Below are 19,314 nucleotides of genomic sequence, written 5' to 3' on the forward strand. Positions count from 1 at the left end.
GTTTAAAAAAAGGAAGAATGAATGAAAGTGCTACAGAAATAGCCAAAATGAACTGAATATCCAAGGTGTGTTTTGATTAGTTAACCAAGCGATGGAAAAAGGTCCATAATTTAGTGGTGATATCTATGATGGACCAACTTTCCTGTAAAAGTAAGTGTGGAAAAGTGTCAGAAGAGACTAGAAGGAAGAAAAGTGGAGGATTGAGAGCAGCAAAAATTAAAAGTGGTAGCAGCAGTTGAGTTTACTCACGTTTCTGAGCCAGCAGTCCAGTTTTTGAACTTACTTGTCTTAAAGTAAAGCAAGTATTCCCTAGCTCATAAGGTTACTATGAGAATTGTGCTTGATAATTATTATCTTCCCCTTCCCTAGACTGATAGCCAAGAAGGGAATAATGAAGAGGCATAAACAGTAGATCAGAAGCCACTGTCCTTAGTGTCCTTTAATGGGAGGGAGGAAGGAGGGCCTCTCACAGAAACCCTCAAGGTTATCCTTATACTAATACATATTTGGATTGAGGAAGGTCCAGCTTCTCTAAAATAATAGGTAATAATGCTATCTTTATTTAGCTTATAGTTAAACATTTAACTTATAGTTATTGTGTGCCAACTATAAACCAGCTTCTGTATCGTTTTCTGTTTTATTATTACGTCATTCATTCCTCACATTCAAAATTACTTGCCCATAAGCACATATTTATTAGCAGTAGACCTAGGATTTGAAATGAACCCAGCAGTCTGACTCTCTTCTCCCTCCAAACTGAAGTTGTGTTCCCTATTTATATGCTGTGTGTGTTAAAATTAGTTTTGTTTTTAGGTGAAAGATTTGTGAGAAGAATTGTTTTTGAATTTTGCTGTCAATATTTTGGAAAATTTTGTGGACAGATCTTGATAATTGTAGACATCCTTATAAATCACACAGCAAGGCTGAAACATGCGTCTTCGGTGACGTTAACATTTTTGTATTAGGAGTAGAATTTGAAGCTACTTCACCAGATCAGGAAAAGTTGATAGATACGGTAAATTTAATGGGAAGTTGATAGTAGACAAAATGCCAAGTGTGAGATGGATAAAAACTAATAATGTACAAATAAGAAAATAGGGAGGGAGGGTGTGTGGGTCTTTGGGCTATAGACTGAAATGAAATAAGTGTGGTTATAATCAGTTTAAATGATACTAAATTATATAAGCAGAAGACTAGCATGGTGTCTGAAAGAGAAATTTTCCTGGCTTCTAGAGTTTGCTTCAGAGACTTAAAGTAGACTTAGAGGGAGCCAGTGAATTTGATGTCTAAAGTTTTGACAAGATTGTTTTTTAAAAAGGTTAAAAAATTGGAATTTCAAGTGGTGTGGGTTAGCTTAAGGGCAAGCGGGGAAGGGAATAAACCATGGGGAATAGTGAAAATGGAGACAGACTTCCAGAAGTCCCCGAGGCTAATTTGGATCTTAAATTTCGCAAAAAGAATGAATGTGAAATGTTTTAATTAGCTAGTAGTATTAAACTTTTTTATCAACATAATATAAAGCCACTGGGAATATACTTCCGGAAGCTCTCTTAAAGTTATATGAGAGAACAAAAGGTAGTAAATTAATTTGGTCATGGAGAAGTTAAAGTATATTTGAAGAAAAACAGTTAACAATTATATATTTGAGGTGATGATAGTTTAAATATCAGTTACAGAGCATTGGAGAGAGATGAAGAGTGTCATTGAAGAATTTATGCTTTTGGCCAAAAAGGCTAATGAAAAGTAACAATGTCATTCTATACATATATGAAGCTTTGATGTCTGTACCTTGAATTCTGCCTGTAATTCTCAGTGCTATACCTTTTAAGAAGGATGTGAGAGTAGGGCAAGGTCCCGAGAAAAGCAGCTGGCATGATCAAGGAGATAGATGATTCAAAAGATTAAGACCTTTCCGTTTTGAAAGATTAAGACTCAAAGGAGAGATGAGAGAAGTCAGAAAATGAGAATAAGGTTTTCCTTCAATCTTATAATCCTATAGCTAAGAGATGTACCATGAAACTTCAGAGAGAACATCATAGCCTAAGCAAAAATGCTTGCCTCATCCATTGGGTAGAAATGGAAGAAACTTTTACCCTAAATTTATATGCTCTTCAACAGTGTCCTAAAAAATTTTTTTTAATGGCATCAGATCTCTGAACCTTTTGCCCTGTTTTGGGTTTCCTAAGATATGAATTTAAAGAACATTGAAAAATACCTAGTAAACAGAGCTCAAGGATGAACTAGGAGTCCAGTCCAGCTTGCTGTCTGTTTTGTAGGGTCCTCAATCTAAGAACTGTGTTTACATTTTTAAGTGATTAGAAAAAAATTAGAAGAAGAAGAATATTTAGGGATGAGTGAAAATTACATGCAAATCAAATTTCAATCCCCATAAATAGTTTTATTGGGCTACAGCTGGGCCCATTTACTTATGTAATGTTTGTGGCTGCTTTTGTACTACAACGGCAGAGACTGCTTGTCCAGCAAAGCCTAGAATATTTACTCTCTGGCCCTTTAAGAAAAAAATTTGCCAACCTCTGGGATAGACTAACATTCGAGTTATTTTTCCAAGTAAAGGGAAGATTGCAATGACTAGAGTAAAATATTAAGTATATGAAGAGGGTTTTATAAAGTGTACTAAGCAGCATTTTATTCTTTTCCATTACTGTGCTGTCCCATATAGAAGTCATTAGACGCCTGTGACTTTTTTTTTTAAATAAATTTATTTATTTTATTTATTTATTTTTGGCTGCATTGGGTCTTCGTTGCCGCGTGTGGGCTTTCTCTGGTGGTGGCGAGCAGGGGCTACTCTTCCTTGCGGTGTGTGGGCTTCTCATTGCGGTGGCTTCCCTTGTTGCAGAGCACGGGCTCTAGGCTTGCAGGCTTCAGTAGTTGTGGCATGCAGACTCAGTAGTTGTGGCTCGTGGGATCCACAGCGCAGGCTCAGTAGTTGTAGCACACGGGCTTAGTTGCTCTGTGGCATGTGGGATCTTCCTGGGGCAGGGCTCGAACCCGTGTTCCCTGCATTGGCAGGTGGATTTTTAACCATTGCGCCACCAGGGAAGTCCTCCTGTGACTTTTTATTTCTTTTCTTTTTTTTTTTTTTTTTTAAAATTTATTTACTTATTTATTTGTGGCTGCATTGGGTCTTCGTTGCTGTGCACGGGCGTTCTCCAGTTGCGGTGAGTGGGGGGCCACTCTTCGCTGCCGTGCGCGGGCCTCTCACCGTGGGGGCCCCTCCCGCCGCAGAGCACGGGCTCCAGGCCCGAGGGCCTCAGCAGCTGTGGCACGCGGGCTCAGTAGTTGTGGCGCACAGGCCCAGCCGCTCCGCGGCATGTGGGATCCTCCCGGACCAGGGCCCGAACCCGTGTCCCCTGCATTGGCAGGCGGATTCTTAACCACTGCGCCACCAGGGAAGTCCTCCTGTGACTTTTTAAATGTAAAATTAAATAAAAATTTAAATTCAGATCTTCAGCCACACTGACCACGTTTCAAGTGGCCCTGTGTGGCTAGTGGCTACTGTATTTGACAGAGCAGATAAAGAGTATTTTCATTGCTTAAAGTTCTATTGTACGTTGCTGCATAATAGTAAATACTTACATAGTACTTTGTGACAGGCACTGTTCTCGAATCTTCTCAAAAGCCAGTTGCAACAGGGATTATTATTACCTCCATTCTACAAATGAGAAAACCAAGGCACAGGGAAGTGAAGAAGCTTCCCCAAGATCACACAGCTAGTAAATGTCAGAGCCAGGATTTAAACCCAGGCAGCCTAGCTTCACAGTCTGTGTTCTTAATCTCTTTGTACTGAGAGTAAGGAATATGCTTAATTGTGGCACAAGGGAGTTAGCTTATGTGGTGAAAATGTGGATCTGTGGATTTTGAGACACAAAACATAGAAAGTTGTGTAGAATATAATAGCTGCATTCCTTCCTTGAAAGAAATCTGAAGATGTGAACTGGATTAGCTTTTTAGGAACTTTCAGTCTTCATTAAGATGCATTAAATAGAGCACTTGGATTCTGGTGTATCTTCATAGCAGTGTTGACCCCTTATAATTAGTGAAAATTATTTTGGCAGAGTAAGCTATCAACGGGGAATCTTGCCTTCACAACAGTTATATAAGTTTGTGATAATTACTCAAGCATTCTGTAAGCTTAAATATCATGTCTCATTATCTTCTTAGCCAAAAAGACCAGTGATATAGTCTTGAATATTTTGTACAAGGAGACACGGTTAAACTTTTTTTGTGTTTGAGACAGTGTTACTATTGAGTTGTCATTTTATTTGAGTATGGTTTTAGGGGTTTTATGTGTGTTTTCAGTACCGTGTACAAAGGCTAATGTCTTCCATTGTATATCATGAATATTGGATGAGCATTTTAGCGGACGAGCAGTGTAGTTTAGGCATTCCCTATTCTGAATATCATTAAATTTATTTGGTTTTCTTTATTTAACAAATATATAGCACTTCATGTATTAGGCACTGTTTGACATACTTTATAAATGTTAACTCATTTAATCCTCATACCTCTGTGAGGTAGTTACTGTTATCCCCATTTTGCAGGTGAAGAAACTGAAGCACCCATGAGGAAACTGAGATGTTAAATAATTTGACCAAGTATAAGTGGTAGAGCTAGGATTTGAACCCAGGCAAACTGGCCCCAGAGATCTACTTTTGCCCACTGTGTTTTGCTGTTTTTCCAATGACAGTGTATTATTAGTTTTTGTACATTGAACATCTTGTCTCACTTTTGGGGTATTAATAGGTATAGAGGACTGCTGGCAGCACTAGTAAATGAGATCAAAATGGCAAGTGTGGCTTTATGCTCTTCCAGGAAGCCTCAGATCAGAGTCCAGAGGCAGCCATAGTGATCTAACCCTATAAAATACAGGCAAACAGCTCCTATTTAATTGCTTTTGGTTAGTACCAAAAGTACTTCAGGGCACAGATTACTTACTGACATTTTCAACTAAAGAATTCTGTATTGAGTAGCAATGAGCCCCTATTGGGAGAGTGGGTACCTGGGTACAAGTTCCTTTGGAACTTCAAATGTACGTTGAGGAAATCCTGGGAGCTTCAGTAGGAAGGTGTGGCTTTGAGTTAGCCCATATTTCCTAGTAAGTTGATACAGCTTTTCTCCCTCTCCCCTGTTGTTGAACTTGATTTGGTCTTTATGAATTTCTTCTCTGTTACTACCTTTGTAGTTAAGCATTCTCAAATTGATCAAAGCAGTCCTCCAGAATTAAACCATGTTGTCATTGTCTGTCTCCTGTCTGCTTAAGAGCATGAGATTGTGTTTGTAGTACAATTGATCTAGAAATTTCTTACCTACCTGGCAGCATTTTTTTTTAATGGTCCCATGGTGTTTATTTTAATAGCTAATTTACTGTCAACAGGCATACTACAATATGTTTCTAGTCTTTTAATGAACAAGTCTGCAGTATACATTCTTATACATGATCTCTTGTGCACACATGATTTTATTCCTAGGGGGTAAGTTCTCGTAAGTAGGATTGCTGGGTGGAAGAATGTATGTATTTTGCTTTCCAAAAGGCTGTAACCACTTCACATTTCAAAGAGCCACAGGTGTTATAGCTTTTGAAAACTTTTAGCCAAAGTTTAGTGGTCTCATATTGAATTTAATCGCAGATGTGTCTCAAATTCATATCTCCAGATTTTTTTTCTGAATGCCATGACTGTTTATCCTTCTACACTTAGGTATCTCAAAGGCACTTCAAACAAAACATGTCTAAAGACAAACTCATGATCTCTCCCCTCAAACCTAATCCTCTTCCAATGTCCCTTTTGTTACTTGTCAAAATCAGAAAATTAAAGCATCTCTCGTCTTTAAACTTAAGGCGTGTGTTATCTTTACTCTCACATAAAACCCATCAATCCTATCAAATGTATTTTCAAAATATTTCTTGGATGCATCCATTTCTCTTTTTCTTCTTGTTGACAGCATTCCTTGAATGCTGTGAGAATGTTTTGTGGTTTTTTAAAATTTTATTTATTTATTTTTGGCTGCATTGGGTCTTCGTTGCTGCGCACGGGCTTTCTCTAGTTGTGGCGAGCAGGGGCTACTCTTTGTTGCCGTGTGCGGACTTCTCATCGCGGTGACTTCTCTTGTTGCAGAGCACGGGCTCTAGGCGCTCGGGCTTCAGCAGTTGTGGCTCGTGGTCTCTAGAGCGCAGGCTCAGTAGTTGTGGCGCACAGTCTTAGTTGCTCCGCGGCATGTGGGATCTTCTGGACCAGGGCTCGAACCCGTGTCCCCTGCATTGGCAGGCGGATTCTTAACCACTACGCCACCAGGGAAGCCCCGAGAATGTTTTTTTAAAACTGTTTAAAAATAATATTTATCTTTGTGCTGCTGAATGAAATACTGAATTTGAAAACCAGATTTTTAAAAACAATCTATATTGATGTAGTGAGTGATATTTAATTTAAATACTTATTTAATTTTTTAGAAATTTTTAGAAATTAAAGCATTTAGAAACTGTTGGAGACATTTGCAACTGAAAATTATTTTATTGTAATTTAAATGCATATAAATCTACTCAGTGAATGGATTTTTAAGTAATTCTTTAGAGTGAGTTGGATATCATAAAATTTCTCATTTCAAAAGTCAAATTCCTTTTTAATTCTAGGCATGACCTAAGTTTTGGTCTCTAGTTGTTTATATTCTAATTCTGTGTTTCTTCATTTTCAGGCTGAAATAGAACTATTTGTGAACAGGCTTGACTCAGTGGAATCTGTTCTTCCTTATGAATATACAGCGTAAGTTTTTCAGCTTGGTTTTTATATGAAATTTTATGACTCATCAGAATTTTGTACATTTAGAACTTTCTCCACAGTTATGGATAAATTCATATGCATTTTAAAAATGTACAGGGCCTGAAAACATTTTTAAAAGGGGTATTGTTTATTTCTAAGGTAGGGTTAAAATGTGAAATGTGATCTGTTGATGTCACTTTGCAATGCAACAGAAGCACCAACTAAAACAATGGATTTCCTTTTTTACCTGACTGGACAAATAGCCGTTTTGTTTTAATTTTTTTGATTATAAAAAAACCCACATAGTTTTCAACAGAATCCATATGTTCCACATAATCAATCCGCAGAAATAACTGCTTTGTTGTCTGACCCCTTCATTTTTTCTCTTCTTATTCTAACATACACAACCACATTTATACTTTTTTTTTTTTAAACTAATTTATTTTTGGCTGTGTTGGGTCTTCGTTGCTGTGTGCAGGCTTTCTCTAGTTGTGGCGAGCGGGGGCTACTCTTTGTTGTGGTGCGCGGGCTTCTCATTGCAGTGACTTCTCTCATTGTGGAGCACGGGCTCTAGGCGCACGGGCTTCAGTAGTTGTGTCACACGGGCTCAGTAGTTGTGGCTCACGAGCTTTGTTGCTCCGCGGCATGTGGGATCTTCCCGGACCGGGGATCGAACCCTTGTCCCCTGCATTGGCAGGCAGATTCTCAACCACTGCGCCACCGGGGAAGCCCCATTTTTATTTTAAATGAAAGCAGGTTTATATATTTTATTTGCACCTTGTTTTTCTCACTGAATCTATGTGGTCATCTTTTCTATATTAATACACAGCTACCTCAGTCTTTTTAGTAGCTGTTTATTATCCCTTTGTAGAGATCGTATAGAGTCTGTGTATGATTTGCTTCACTAATTCTCTATGTATGAACATTTCATTATTTCCATTTTTTGATATTATAAAAAATGCTGCATAAATATCCTTTGTTCATTTGAGCACTATATGCTATATTGGGTATAAAATATGTTCCTAAATTTTAGTTGGCTTCTAAATTTCTCTGGTATCTAAGAGTTTTGAAAGAAAATATGTTTACTGTAGAAAACACACACAAAAAGTTTGACTATCCTACAAGAATCCATGTGCCTAAACATGTGTAAGAAGAGAATACAAATTTCATGAATGAATGGACCATAATTTATGTAACTATTGGAGACTTTTTCTAGTTTTTGTTTTGTTAAATAAACAAATCTCTCTCCTTAAATCTTTGTGGCTATTCTTGGGAAAACTCAGTGAATCTCTTATATCCAGTAGATGGAGAATCTTCATTTGGGGACTTCCCAGCCCCAGTTTTTTTATCACCCAAGATTCATCTTCCTTTTAGGAATCTAACTAGTCTGTAGCCATCACTGTGCTGGTCTCAACCATGGTGACCATGGTGAGCACAGAACTGCCCTTTAATATTCTATAGCAAGGCTGAAATTAGGCTGTAACATTCAAACAAAACTTTATGAAAATTTGGTTAGTAATACAAGGAAATTATAGCACAGGGAGAAGCTTACAGCTGCCTGGTTATGGCTTCTCCACAGCTCCATGTTCTCGGAGGGTCTGTCTAGCCTGCTTTTCATGTTGGCGAGTACATTGGGATGCGACAGAAACCCATGTAGTTGACACATCTTTTTTTTTTTTTAATTCCATCCTTTTTTTAAAAAAAGATTTATTTATTTATTTATGGCTGTGTGGGGTCTTCGTTGCTGTGCGAGGGCTTTCTCTAGTTGTGGCAAGTGGGGGCCACTCTTCATTGCGGTGCGCGGGCCTCTCACTATCGCGGCCTCTCTGGTTGCGGAGCACAGGCTCCAGACGCGCAGGCTCAGTAATTGTGGCTCACGGGCCCAGTTGCTCTGCAGCATGTGGTATCCTCCCAGACCAGGGCTCGAACCCATGTCCCCTGCATTAGCAGGCAGATTCTCAACCACTGTGCCACCAGGGAAGCCCTGATACATCTTCTTGAAATGGCATTAAGTAAATATTTGAATTAGAAAGATAACAAAAGGAGGTGAGTTACGCAAAATTCCCTTGAAGACTAGGGTGTAAATAATTTTGTCATTGAAATGAACAACAATAAATTATAATGTGTCAATTTTTAAAATTCTATAATTTACATCTTAATAAAAGTATTATTTAATAAAGCATTCTAAGGCATAATTTTCAGATTTTTTTTTGTTTGTTTTGGGGAGATGTGGTGCATGGAGCTTGGAGTAGGAATGTATTTCTTATTCATTTATTAGAGCTGCTGGAGTGATCAGTACCTAATCTGTCTTCTAGGTTATCTAGGGGTTTGATATCTCATTGCTTCCTTTTATGCTTAAAAACTTAAATATTCTTGCCCACAGGTTTGATTTTTGCCAAGCATCAGAAGGAAAACGCCCATCTGAAAATCTAGGTCAGGTATTATTTGGGGAAAGAATTGAACCGTCACCATATAAGGTTTGTATTCAGTGTTATATAAAAGTTATTTAGTTGCATCTTTTTTCTTTTTTCTCCCCACCTTGTAGAAAATCCTGTGATAACTTAGCTAAGAAGGAATTCATTTCTCTTTTGCATCCAGGAAAAATTTCTTAAAGTCACAGTTTAGAAGGATCCCTCCCCTTCTCACGATATGTCATAAATAAGTTTGTTCAAAGGAACATTTCCTACAGTCAGTATTATATCAATAAATGATAAGGTGGTGGCCTAAAAGTGCTCAGACTCCCTGCCTCACCTTTCAGAGGGACCTGAAACCCAGCTTTCAGTTATGAAGAGTTGTCCCAGCAACTTCATTTGGGAACAGAATCCCTAGAATTTCCCTTTTAGCAGATAAAGCACTACTTCAGCTTTCCCATTGGGTTTTGGGGAAGCTAACCTTTCTGTTTTGATCAGTGGAAGTATATTTGGTACATCTTTGATACATTTTTAGGACATCAGTTGAACCAAGCTAAGCATAATATAAGATATTCTCTTCAGTATATGTACTTCATCATCCAGAATTATTGTGCCTTTTAAATCTGTTATCTTTTAAGCCTGTTATCCTTCTGAATTTCACAGTCCCCTGTTCATTTTATATCTGCTCTCCTGCTGTACAAAGAATAATGTATCTCTCTCTTTTAGAAAAATTAAACTAGTTTATAATAATAATGTATCACCGTATACAAAACTAAATGGTACAGACTATAAAAAGAAAAGTTTCTCTCCCCCCGCTGCCCTGTTCCACATCACAGTTTCTTGTTAATCTTTCCTGAAATTTTCCATGTACTTACAAGCATATATAAATAGAATTAAATGTGTGTGTTTATGTTTTAAAATATTATTCTGCACTGTGCATTTTTCTTTAACTCTCTGTGGGCATCTGTCCCTGTGGGCATACTCATTTCAGTGACTGTAACCTGACCCCAGCCTAACAGCTCCCTCTCTTGGTGTCACACCCGTCTCTTCTGTGACACCATGATTAGCTGCCTTGCCTGCTTTCTCACTAAGCACCACCGTCTGTCTCCCTTGGCCCTTACTACGTTGAGCATCTGTCCAGCAAATCCCCAAAAAGCCTCGGTTAGTCCCATTAACCCTCTTACTCCAGCACCGTATCTACACCGTGAAGCACTGGGGGAAGACATAATTGTACACCTTTAATTCACTACAGGTTCATAGTTTTCAACTGTAAGTATGTCCTCTTAAAATGTTTTAGTTTGAGATTTTCTACCGTAAAGATGCCAGAGTTTGTTTTTTTTTTTTAATTTTTCAAAGACAGTAGATTTGAAGGCCTAATGAGATGAAGTCACTGGGAAAGAAGGAGCTCAAAATATATGGACATGGGTGGTATTGAGTAGGGCAAGCATATTAATTGTATAATATTTCCCTGATGTGATATTTTGAAAGATTACTTTGGAAATGGTTGCATTCTTTTTATAGCAGAGGGTGATATTCAGCATATTTATTAAATTGTATAACTACCTTAAAACACTCCTTTGGTCTCTCAGTCCCATCTTTCTGTTTATTTATGCCTTGATCTTAAGAAATGATGGAAGGCGGGAAGAGCATCAGTAACACCTTCAGTGAACTTGAGGGACAGCAGGAGCCTCTAACAGTAAACAGCAAAATATGCAAATCCATAGAGGAGTTTTATCCCTTTGGTGTAGACTTTAAAGGCAAATTACTTCTTTAGTAGGATTCTACTCAGGGTTCATTTATTTTTATGTAAAGATTATGCCTTGCTTATGCAAAAGACCCTTCTTTTAGGCCTAGTGCTTTTTTTTTTTTTTTGGCTGCGTTGGGTCTTTGTTGCTGTGCGCAGGCCTTCTCTAGTTGAGGTGAGCGGGGACTGCTCTTCGTTGCGGTGCGCGGGCTTCTCTTGTTGTGGAGCATGGGCTCTAAGCATGCAGGCTTCGGTAGTTGTGGCTTGCGGGCTCAGTAGTTGTGGCTCACGGGCTTAGTTGCTCCACGGCATGTGGGATCTTCCCGGACCGGGGCTCAAACCCGTGTCCCCTGCATTGGCAGGCGGATTCTTAACCACTGCGCCACCAGGGAAGCCCAGGCCTAGTGCTTTTCAGATTTAATTTTGTCCTAGGAGTTGAGGTAAAATAGAAGAACAGAAGGAGTGTTTTAAAATGGAGAAAGAATGTGCACCTAACATTTTCCTGGAGTTTTCTAGAATTTTTTAGGATCAAGATTTGTGCTAAAACAAGTTCTTTAAGCCCCAAGCTTAAAGAGACAGAGCAAGGGCTTCCCTGGTGGCGCAGTGGTTGAGAGTCCGCCTGCCGATGAGCGGCTGGGCCCGTGAGCCATGGCTGCCGAGCCTGCGCCTCTGGAGCCTGTGCTCCGCAACGGGAGAGGCCACAACAGTGAGAGGCATGCGTACCGCAAAAAAAAAAAAAAAAAATGAGACAGAGTAAGCATTTCTTAAGATCAAGGCATAGGTTAACAGAAACATGGGACCAAGATATCAGATTTTTTTCCCCAAGGCAACCATAAATGTATTGATGTATTTTTCAGCATTGATTTCAGTATTGATTCTTTGTCCTTTCTTTTCAAAGAATTTTGCCTTATTTTAGATCTGCAGTAAAAATAATGGTAACAACCAGCAACAAAACAAAACCCCAAATCTGCTTTGCCATCTTTTATCGATGACTTTTGTTGAGGTCAGGGAAAAAACAGTGCAAGATATCGTGTGCATTATGTGAAGCTGGAGCCACCTATCATAGGATCATAAAATCTCAAGTCTAACCACTCATATTCACTCAATTCAGTCAGTTAACACAACTGTTGAATGTCTTTCACGTGCCTGGCACTGTGGTAGTTGTAGGATACAGCAGTGAACCAAAAAAGTCTGTCCTCGTGGACTTGTATTCTGATGGGGAGAAGGAAACAAAACAAATTACTGAAACACATGGTGTGTCAATTGCTGATGAAAGAACTATTGACGATAAATCAGGGAAGGTGGATGGAGAATTTTGAATTTTAAATAGGCCAGAGAAAGTCTCACCTGAGAGGTGAGCAAAAGACTTGAAGCAAGTGAGCCATGTGAATACGTGGGGAGAGGGGAGGATGTGGTGAAGGAAGCAGCAAAAGCAAAGGTCCTGTGATGTCGCTCGCCCGATGTATTCAAGGTACAGAGAAAAATTGGTGCGACTCAAGCAGGTGAGCAAGACAGCGAATAGTGGGAAATGAGGGCAAAGGAGTAATAGGACCACATCATGTAGCCCAGTCATAGGCCATTGTAAAGACTTTGACCTGTACATCTGGGCAAGATGGTTGGCATTGAAGGGTTTTGCGTAGGGTTAGATTTTAACAGGATCAGCAGGACTGTTGCAGTGAGACTGGACCGTGGGAGAGTGAGAAGCCAAGAGGCAAGTTAAGAGTCTCTCACCATCATTCTTGAAAATATGCATGACTTGCTGGTGACTCAGATCATTGGGGTTAGGGTGGGAGTTGTGAAGCGGTCAGCATCTCAGAAACTGGCTGTGTTTTGAAGTTGGGGCCAACGGTTTGCCGAGAGGTGGGATGTGGGGTGTGGAGTTTCTGTTTTCTAAGATGGGAAAGTCTGGGGGAAGAGCAGGTTTGGAGGGAATGGGGAAGAGTTTGTTTTGACATGACATGAGATGTTTGATAGGCATACAAGTAGGGATGTTGAGTTAACAGTTGAAGATACACGTCTGCAGTTTGGAGGAGGGATTCAGCCTAGATATGTGTATTTGAGAATCATTAGTGTATAGTTGGTATTTGGAGCCAAGAGTTGATGAACTCCCCAAGGGAGTGGGTAAAAATAGTGAAGAGAAGACTTCCAAGGACTGGGCCTTGGGGCAGTTGGTATTAATGGGTCAAGAAGACGGAGGAGGAGTCAGCAAAGAAGACTTCGTCATAGGGCTGTTGGGAGGGTTACATGAGGTAATAAGCGTTTATTATGATGGTTAAGTGTCATCTTTAGGGTTGCCATTTTCCTTCACAATTGAACACACCATTGACTTGCCTGAGCCCAGTGAGCATCTGACTGCGGTGTAAGATTTGCTACTTTTGTGGTAACTAATAATGTCTCTCTCTGCTTTAAGTTTGACACTTATCCCTCTGATTCCTTAGTATGTATACGTTTGTTTTTTTCACTTTCCAGTCTTTTAGATGGAACCTATAAGGTTCATATAAGATTTAAACTATTAAATATTTACATAAATATTGCTGTATTCACAGAAATAGCAATGCCTTGAGAACAAAACTATTGGCTGACAGGTGGCAGCAGTGAACTACACTTGAAACATTGGTTTGTCAGATGATGCACAATAACTGGTTTAGGGATTTTAATACATAATGTATAAAAGAATGGACTACTTTGAAGTTAAACATATGCAAGTTGGGTTTTTTTTTACTCCCTGTAATAAATTTTGAATTTATTAAAAGGTGTATTGGACTATATGTAGTTACATTATGGAGTATATATAATTAGTTTAATAAATTATAGCCTTAAGAAAACTAGGAAATAGATTTTTAAAATTAAGACATAAATAGGCCCTGGTAAAGTAAACCTACATTATATAATATGTTGTGAATAATATAATGTGTGTGTTTTCATGCTCATGAAATAAGTCCTAGACTCCAGAATTGGAGGACTCCTTAGGTTTTAAACTTTGGTTTAAAAAATTTATCAATTTTTGGGCTTCCCTGGTGGTGCAGTGGTTGAGAGTCCGCCTGCCGATGCAGGGGACACAGGTTCGTGCCCCGGTCCGGGAAGATCCCACGTGCCGCGGAGCGGCTGGGCGCGTGAGCCATGGCCGCTGAGCCTGCGTGTCCGGAGCCTGTGCTCCGCAGCGGGAGAGGCCACAGCAGTGAGAGGCCCGCGTACCGCAAAAAAAAAAAAAATGAATTTTTGTTTCAACTTTGTTATTACATAACATCCTAAAAATTGACAGTCTTTTCAAATGTGAGTAAAAAGAATCACATTTATTCTGATTCTAGATATCCAGATTTGACTTTTTCTTGTGTCATCACAGTCTGTGTTTTTCACTGCTGAACCTCCATCACCTGGTGCATAGGAGACACTTAACAAATATCCACTGAATGAATACATAGACATAAAACCTTACCTATTTATTAATAGAAAGCCTTCAAATCCATAATTTCCAAAATATTATCAGGGGACATTATTATGGAGATACTGATGTTGTTTTGTTCTACAGGTGGGTTTTTTCCCCTCCTAGGACTCACTTATATTTAAGAGATGGGTTGGTTGAAATTATCAAAAATAAAAACTGTTACTTATTAAAAGAAAAATTGATGACTTAGGTGTTTAGAGAAACAGAATAAGATTGAAATTTAAATCTGATTGATCTGTGGGGAATTTCTATATGTTTATTATCAATATTAATGCACTTAAGTAATTTAAGGAGACCAGTGCTTTTACTCTATTTATGTTACAGGCATGAAGGACCTGGATATTTTTTCTTAATTTGCTTTCCACTTTATTTTAATACAGTTTACATTTAATAAGGAGGAGACCTGTAAGCTTGTTTGTACAAAAACATACCATACAGAGAAAGCTGAAGACAAACAAAAGTTAGAATTCTTGAAAAAAAGCATGTTACTGAATTATCAACATCACTGGTAAGACGTGGAGATTTGGGATTTTGGGCTTTTTCCTTTTCAAGAAGAAACCTCTGTTTCATTGAATGTGTAAATACTTCATTGACTCTATAAAAATAGCAAATAAATTTATTTCCTTTTTTTGTTATTAGTAATATGAAGTAGTGACTTTTATTTGCCAGAGGATTACTAAGGTTGACAGCTTAAAGTATCATCATTTTCTGCACTTAGATTATTGTAATATCTGGTACTTGTTTAGGTACACAGACCTGTTTCCTAGAGCACTTCTTTTATTCATACGTAGTTAAAAGGAGCATATTTATGCTTTGGGAAAGGACCTGGATCAGTCTTCTAGAAAAATACTGTTATTTTATACTTGCAGGCCGTGAAAAAGACCATAGGAAAACAAAGTTTAACTTTCATTTGATATTTGAGAAATAGCATCTACTTCCAATAAAAATACTTGTAATTTGTGTAATCTGTTTTTTATTTTATAAGCATGATGTAACATTAACAATGTTTTACCAGTTTGCATCATAATCAAAAAGCATTAAAAAATTAATTTTTGCTTCCCCAGTAGTATTTACTTACTATACAATATTCAAACAGTATTAAAAAAGGGTCTCGAAAACCCAGCTTTTCAAATATAACCAATCGTTATTCTTCCAGATAATTTTGTCAACAAATGCCTGTATTCTATCGTGGTCATGGTTTACATATGTTTTGCCTCTTCCAAAAAGTGTAAGGTGCTGGAGGTGGTGAACAGGAAGACTATCTTTGTAGACTTCCTCTTGAATGTTTGTCCTGTCACTATCTCAGATTGACCCATTTGCCCTCACTCAGGGAGGTGAGAACCATTGATTTCAGTTTGGACATGACCAGATCCTGTGGCTCAGTAGGATTGTTGGAACCTCTCATTCCCTCTTGCCTCCTTGGTTTCTCCCCATCCTCCCCTCCGTACACGTAGAACAAAAAAGTCCTAGAGAGGGGCAACCCTGGGTCACATGCCCATTCATGAACGAGTCTGTGATTAGGGTGATTCACTCTGATTGGCTAGACCCGGGTAAAATACAACTGAACCACATAGAAATGAGTCTCCCATAGCAGGGCTCTGTTAGAAGGAAGGAAATGTGCCCGTTACACTTGCGTCAGCTTCTTTCTCATCTGACCCTCAGTGCTAACAGGAACTTGAAAGTCTCCTCCATCTCTTCATTTCTTTGGTTTCTGGTAAGCCAAGAGCTTTTTTCCTGTAAGCTACTGTGAGAATACTACTTAATTACTGAGTTAATGTAACTCGGGATACATTTCTTATTCATCAGTAATTGAAAAGTTGCCCTTGGTGTTTTCTCTCTGCTTAAAATTGTTCTTTCCAGCCTTCAAAATCATATTTAAGGCGCAGTCCTTATGAGCCTTAAGGCTCATTTTCACCCCTTCTACCTCCGTTTACTCTGACAGCTGTCCATTTGTTGACTGATTGAAACAATGACTCTTTAGGCCACTATGGGTGATTTTTAGCTTTCTCTTCTACCCTCTGTTCTTAGAATCCTGTTTAGAGTCTTCCTCTTAAAGATAATAGAAGCACCTCTTCTTCAGTAGATTCCTGACAGTAAAGTACTTAGAAATATTTTTAACTTATTTATGATGCAATTAACATAGGTACTGTTTTGATCCCAAGATGCTTAATAACAAGAAGAATAATTTAAAATAGTTGCAAACTTAAACAATTCTGCCTAAAAAAATAAACTGACACAATGCTGGTAGATAGTGATTTTTGTAGTTGAATCAGAAAAGTTTATGATTTCAGGTCTGAATCCATTAACAAAAAATCTAAGCCATATCACAGATATACAGTCTGGTAATTATAGGCAATGGGCTTTAGTCCTTAAATCAGTTCATTACACATTTAGAAAATATTTGATTCATATTGATGAATTTATGTGAACCATTAGTTGAGTATATTTCTGTCCTTGGCTGACTTCAGACATTTTTACTAAGTAATTTGATTTTAAGCATAGATAGCAGAGTTGACAGAGATAAAATAGCAGGAACCCTTAGAAATATGAAAGATTATACAAAGTGTTTTCTACTACCCTCAACTTCTTTAATCCTGCTTCCCAGAGGTGGTACTATTATTTCTCCTGTATGTTTCCAGATTTTTATGCACATGTACGTATATAAAAGAGTATGTACCTTTTAAAATAACAATGGAATTATTGTACACATTATTCTGCAAATTGATCACTTTGTTTAAGAAAATATGGGCATTTTTTCCATGTAAAGTACATCTGTAGATCTATATCTACCTCATTCTTTTTGTAATTGTATAGCATTCCATCACATGAATGAACTGTAGTTCTTCCCCCATAACACTTTAACCACACTACCTTCTGAACGATTAAAATGACTGATTATTAGTTAGTGCACCAACTCATTGTTCTCATTATAGAGAACAGTCAGTTAATTAACAGTAGTTAATTTTCATATCTAAATTGATGAATACTTTTAATTCTTATTTGGGACTTTAGAATGTAATTTGAGGATCTTCTTGGCTTACTCTGTCAATAACGTTAAGCTACTTCTTGATTCTTGAGACTGACTTTTTTTATACATAAATTTATTTACTTATTGATTTTTGGCTGCTTTGGGTCTTCATTGCTGCACACAGGCTTTCTCTAGTTGCGGCAAGCGGGAGCTACCCTTCGCTGCAGTGCTCAGGCTTCCCATTGCAGTGGCTTTTCTCTTGTTGCTGAGCATGGGCTCTAGGTACACAGGCTTCAGTAGTTGTGGCTCACGGGCTTAGTTGCTGTGCGGCATGTGGGATATTCCCAGACCAGGGCTCGAACCTGTGTCCCCTGCATTGACAGGCAGATTCTTAACCATTGCACCACCAGGGAAGTCCCCTGACTGTTTTGATACCAGCGGTAGACACTTGAATTCCCTGTACTCTGCAAGGTTTGTAATAATTATACTTTTTGCCTAAGTTTCCAAGTCTTTGTGACATTTGATTTATAAAAGTGTAATTTATTTAACTAGTCATCAAAAGTACTTAAATTTTTTTAGTAACATAAAACCACCAGACTCTGGCTTATTGGACAGAGAGGGGTCTTTGAAGATATTTTAGTCTAGTGGGTGCCAATCTTGGATCCCAGTAGGCTGGCAAAGGGGAATGATGTGCTATTTTCAAAAATTCGAAACCCCAATTATTGACAGGCAGATTCTTAACCATTGCACCACCAGGGAAGTCCCCTGACTGTTTTGATACCAGCGGTAGACACTTGAATTCCCTGTACTCTGCAAGGTTTGTAATAATTATACTTTTTGCCTAAGTTTCCAAGTCTTTGTGACATTTGATTTATAAAAGTGTAATTTATTTAACTAGTCATCAAAAGTACTTAAATTTTTTTAGTAACATAAAACCACCAGACTCTGGCTTATTGGACAGAGAGGGGTCTTTGAAGATATTTTAGTCTAGTGGGTGCCAATCTTGGATCCCAGTAGGCTGGCAAAGGGGAATGATGTGCTATTTTCAAAAATTCGAAACCCCAATTAGATAGTGTAAATTAACTTATGTTAAAACTATGTAGAATAACCTAAATGCCAAGTTTCTTTGCTTTTGGCTGCACTTTTTTTTTTGTTTTTGAGTGTATTGTGGCAACATGGGTTATTCCATTCTGATTAGAAACTCTAGAAATTAATTTATTGGGAAAATTGAGTTATTAATAAATGAAACTTGACTGCTAGAAGTATTTCAGATGGAGCCCATGAGGGTGGAGGGAAATAATGGAAGGCAGTCCTTAATGGTAAAAAAATTGGGGCCAGTCATTCGACCTTTAACCTTTTGAGTCCTCTTCTTATCCTCTTTTTCACTATATCAGATTGAAAATAGAATTTTAAAATATTTTTGGTGTTATGAATTTCAATAGCTACTACTTCCCAACTTAGCAAGACAGTAATTGAAAATTATATTCTTTTAAGTTTTCTTACATTTATTTCCAAGGGTTTGTTGGGGTTTTTTTGTTTCCAGCCAGGCAAAGGTTATGTCAAGGCATTATATAAATGATACATTTAGGATGTTCACCTTTAAAAAAACCTAAATTGCCCCTTAATTCTCATTTTGTAACTAGCACTATAATTTTATGTAGTACTCTCTCTGATATGATAGTGTAAAGATATTAAAATTAATATATTGCTAATATATATTCATTGACTGAACTTCATTGTCTATCTAAAAAATTAAAGCAATTAACTGATTCTTGAGGCCTCCAGAAAATCTGAATTATTTATATTATATAACATGATTTTCATGCTTCTGATATTTTAGTCTTTTCATGGGAACTACTAGCCTGCTAGCTATAATAATAAGCAACTTAATAGTGTAGGTGATTCTAAAATTTAGTATACTGGGTACTATTAAATAGCATTTAAGTGTGACGAGACATGTTTTATTAGGTCAT

The 19,314-nt window shown here is 38.0% G+C and overlaps 1 protein-coding gene across 1 annotated transcript in view; it reads left to right on the forward strand.

The window, feature by feature from the left end:
• TM9SF2 (transmembrane 9 superfamily member 2) overlaps nt 1–19,314 on the forward strand; it is a 61,512-nt gene that overhangs the window by 8,026 nt on the left and 34,172 nt on the right. The window contains exons 2-4 of the mRNA XM_007103729.4: nt 6,709–6,776; nt 9,157–9,250; nt 14,754–14,881. Of these exons, the coding sequence (XP_007103791.3) occupies nt 6,709–6,776; nt 9,157–9,250; nt 14,754–14,881 (290 nt within the window). The remainder of the gene's footprint in view (nt 1–6,708; nt 6,777–9,156; nt 9,251–14,753; nt 14,882–19,314) is intronic.

Source organism: Physeter macrocephalus, chromosome 13 (genome assembly GCF_002837175.3).
Source record: "Physeter macrocephalus isolate SW-GA chromosome 13, ASM283717v5, whole genome shotgun sequence".
In the NCBI taxonomy this organism is placed as follows: domain Eukaryota; kingdom Metazoa; phylum Chordata; class Mammalia; order Artiodactyla; family Physeteridae; genus Physeter; species Physeter macrocephalus.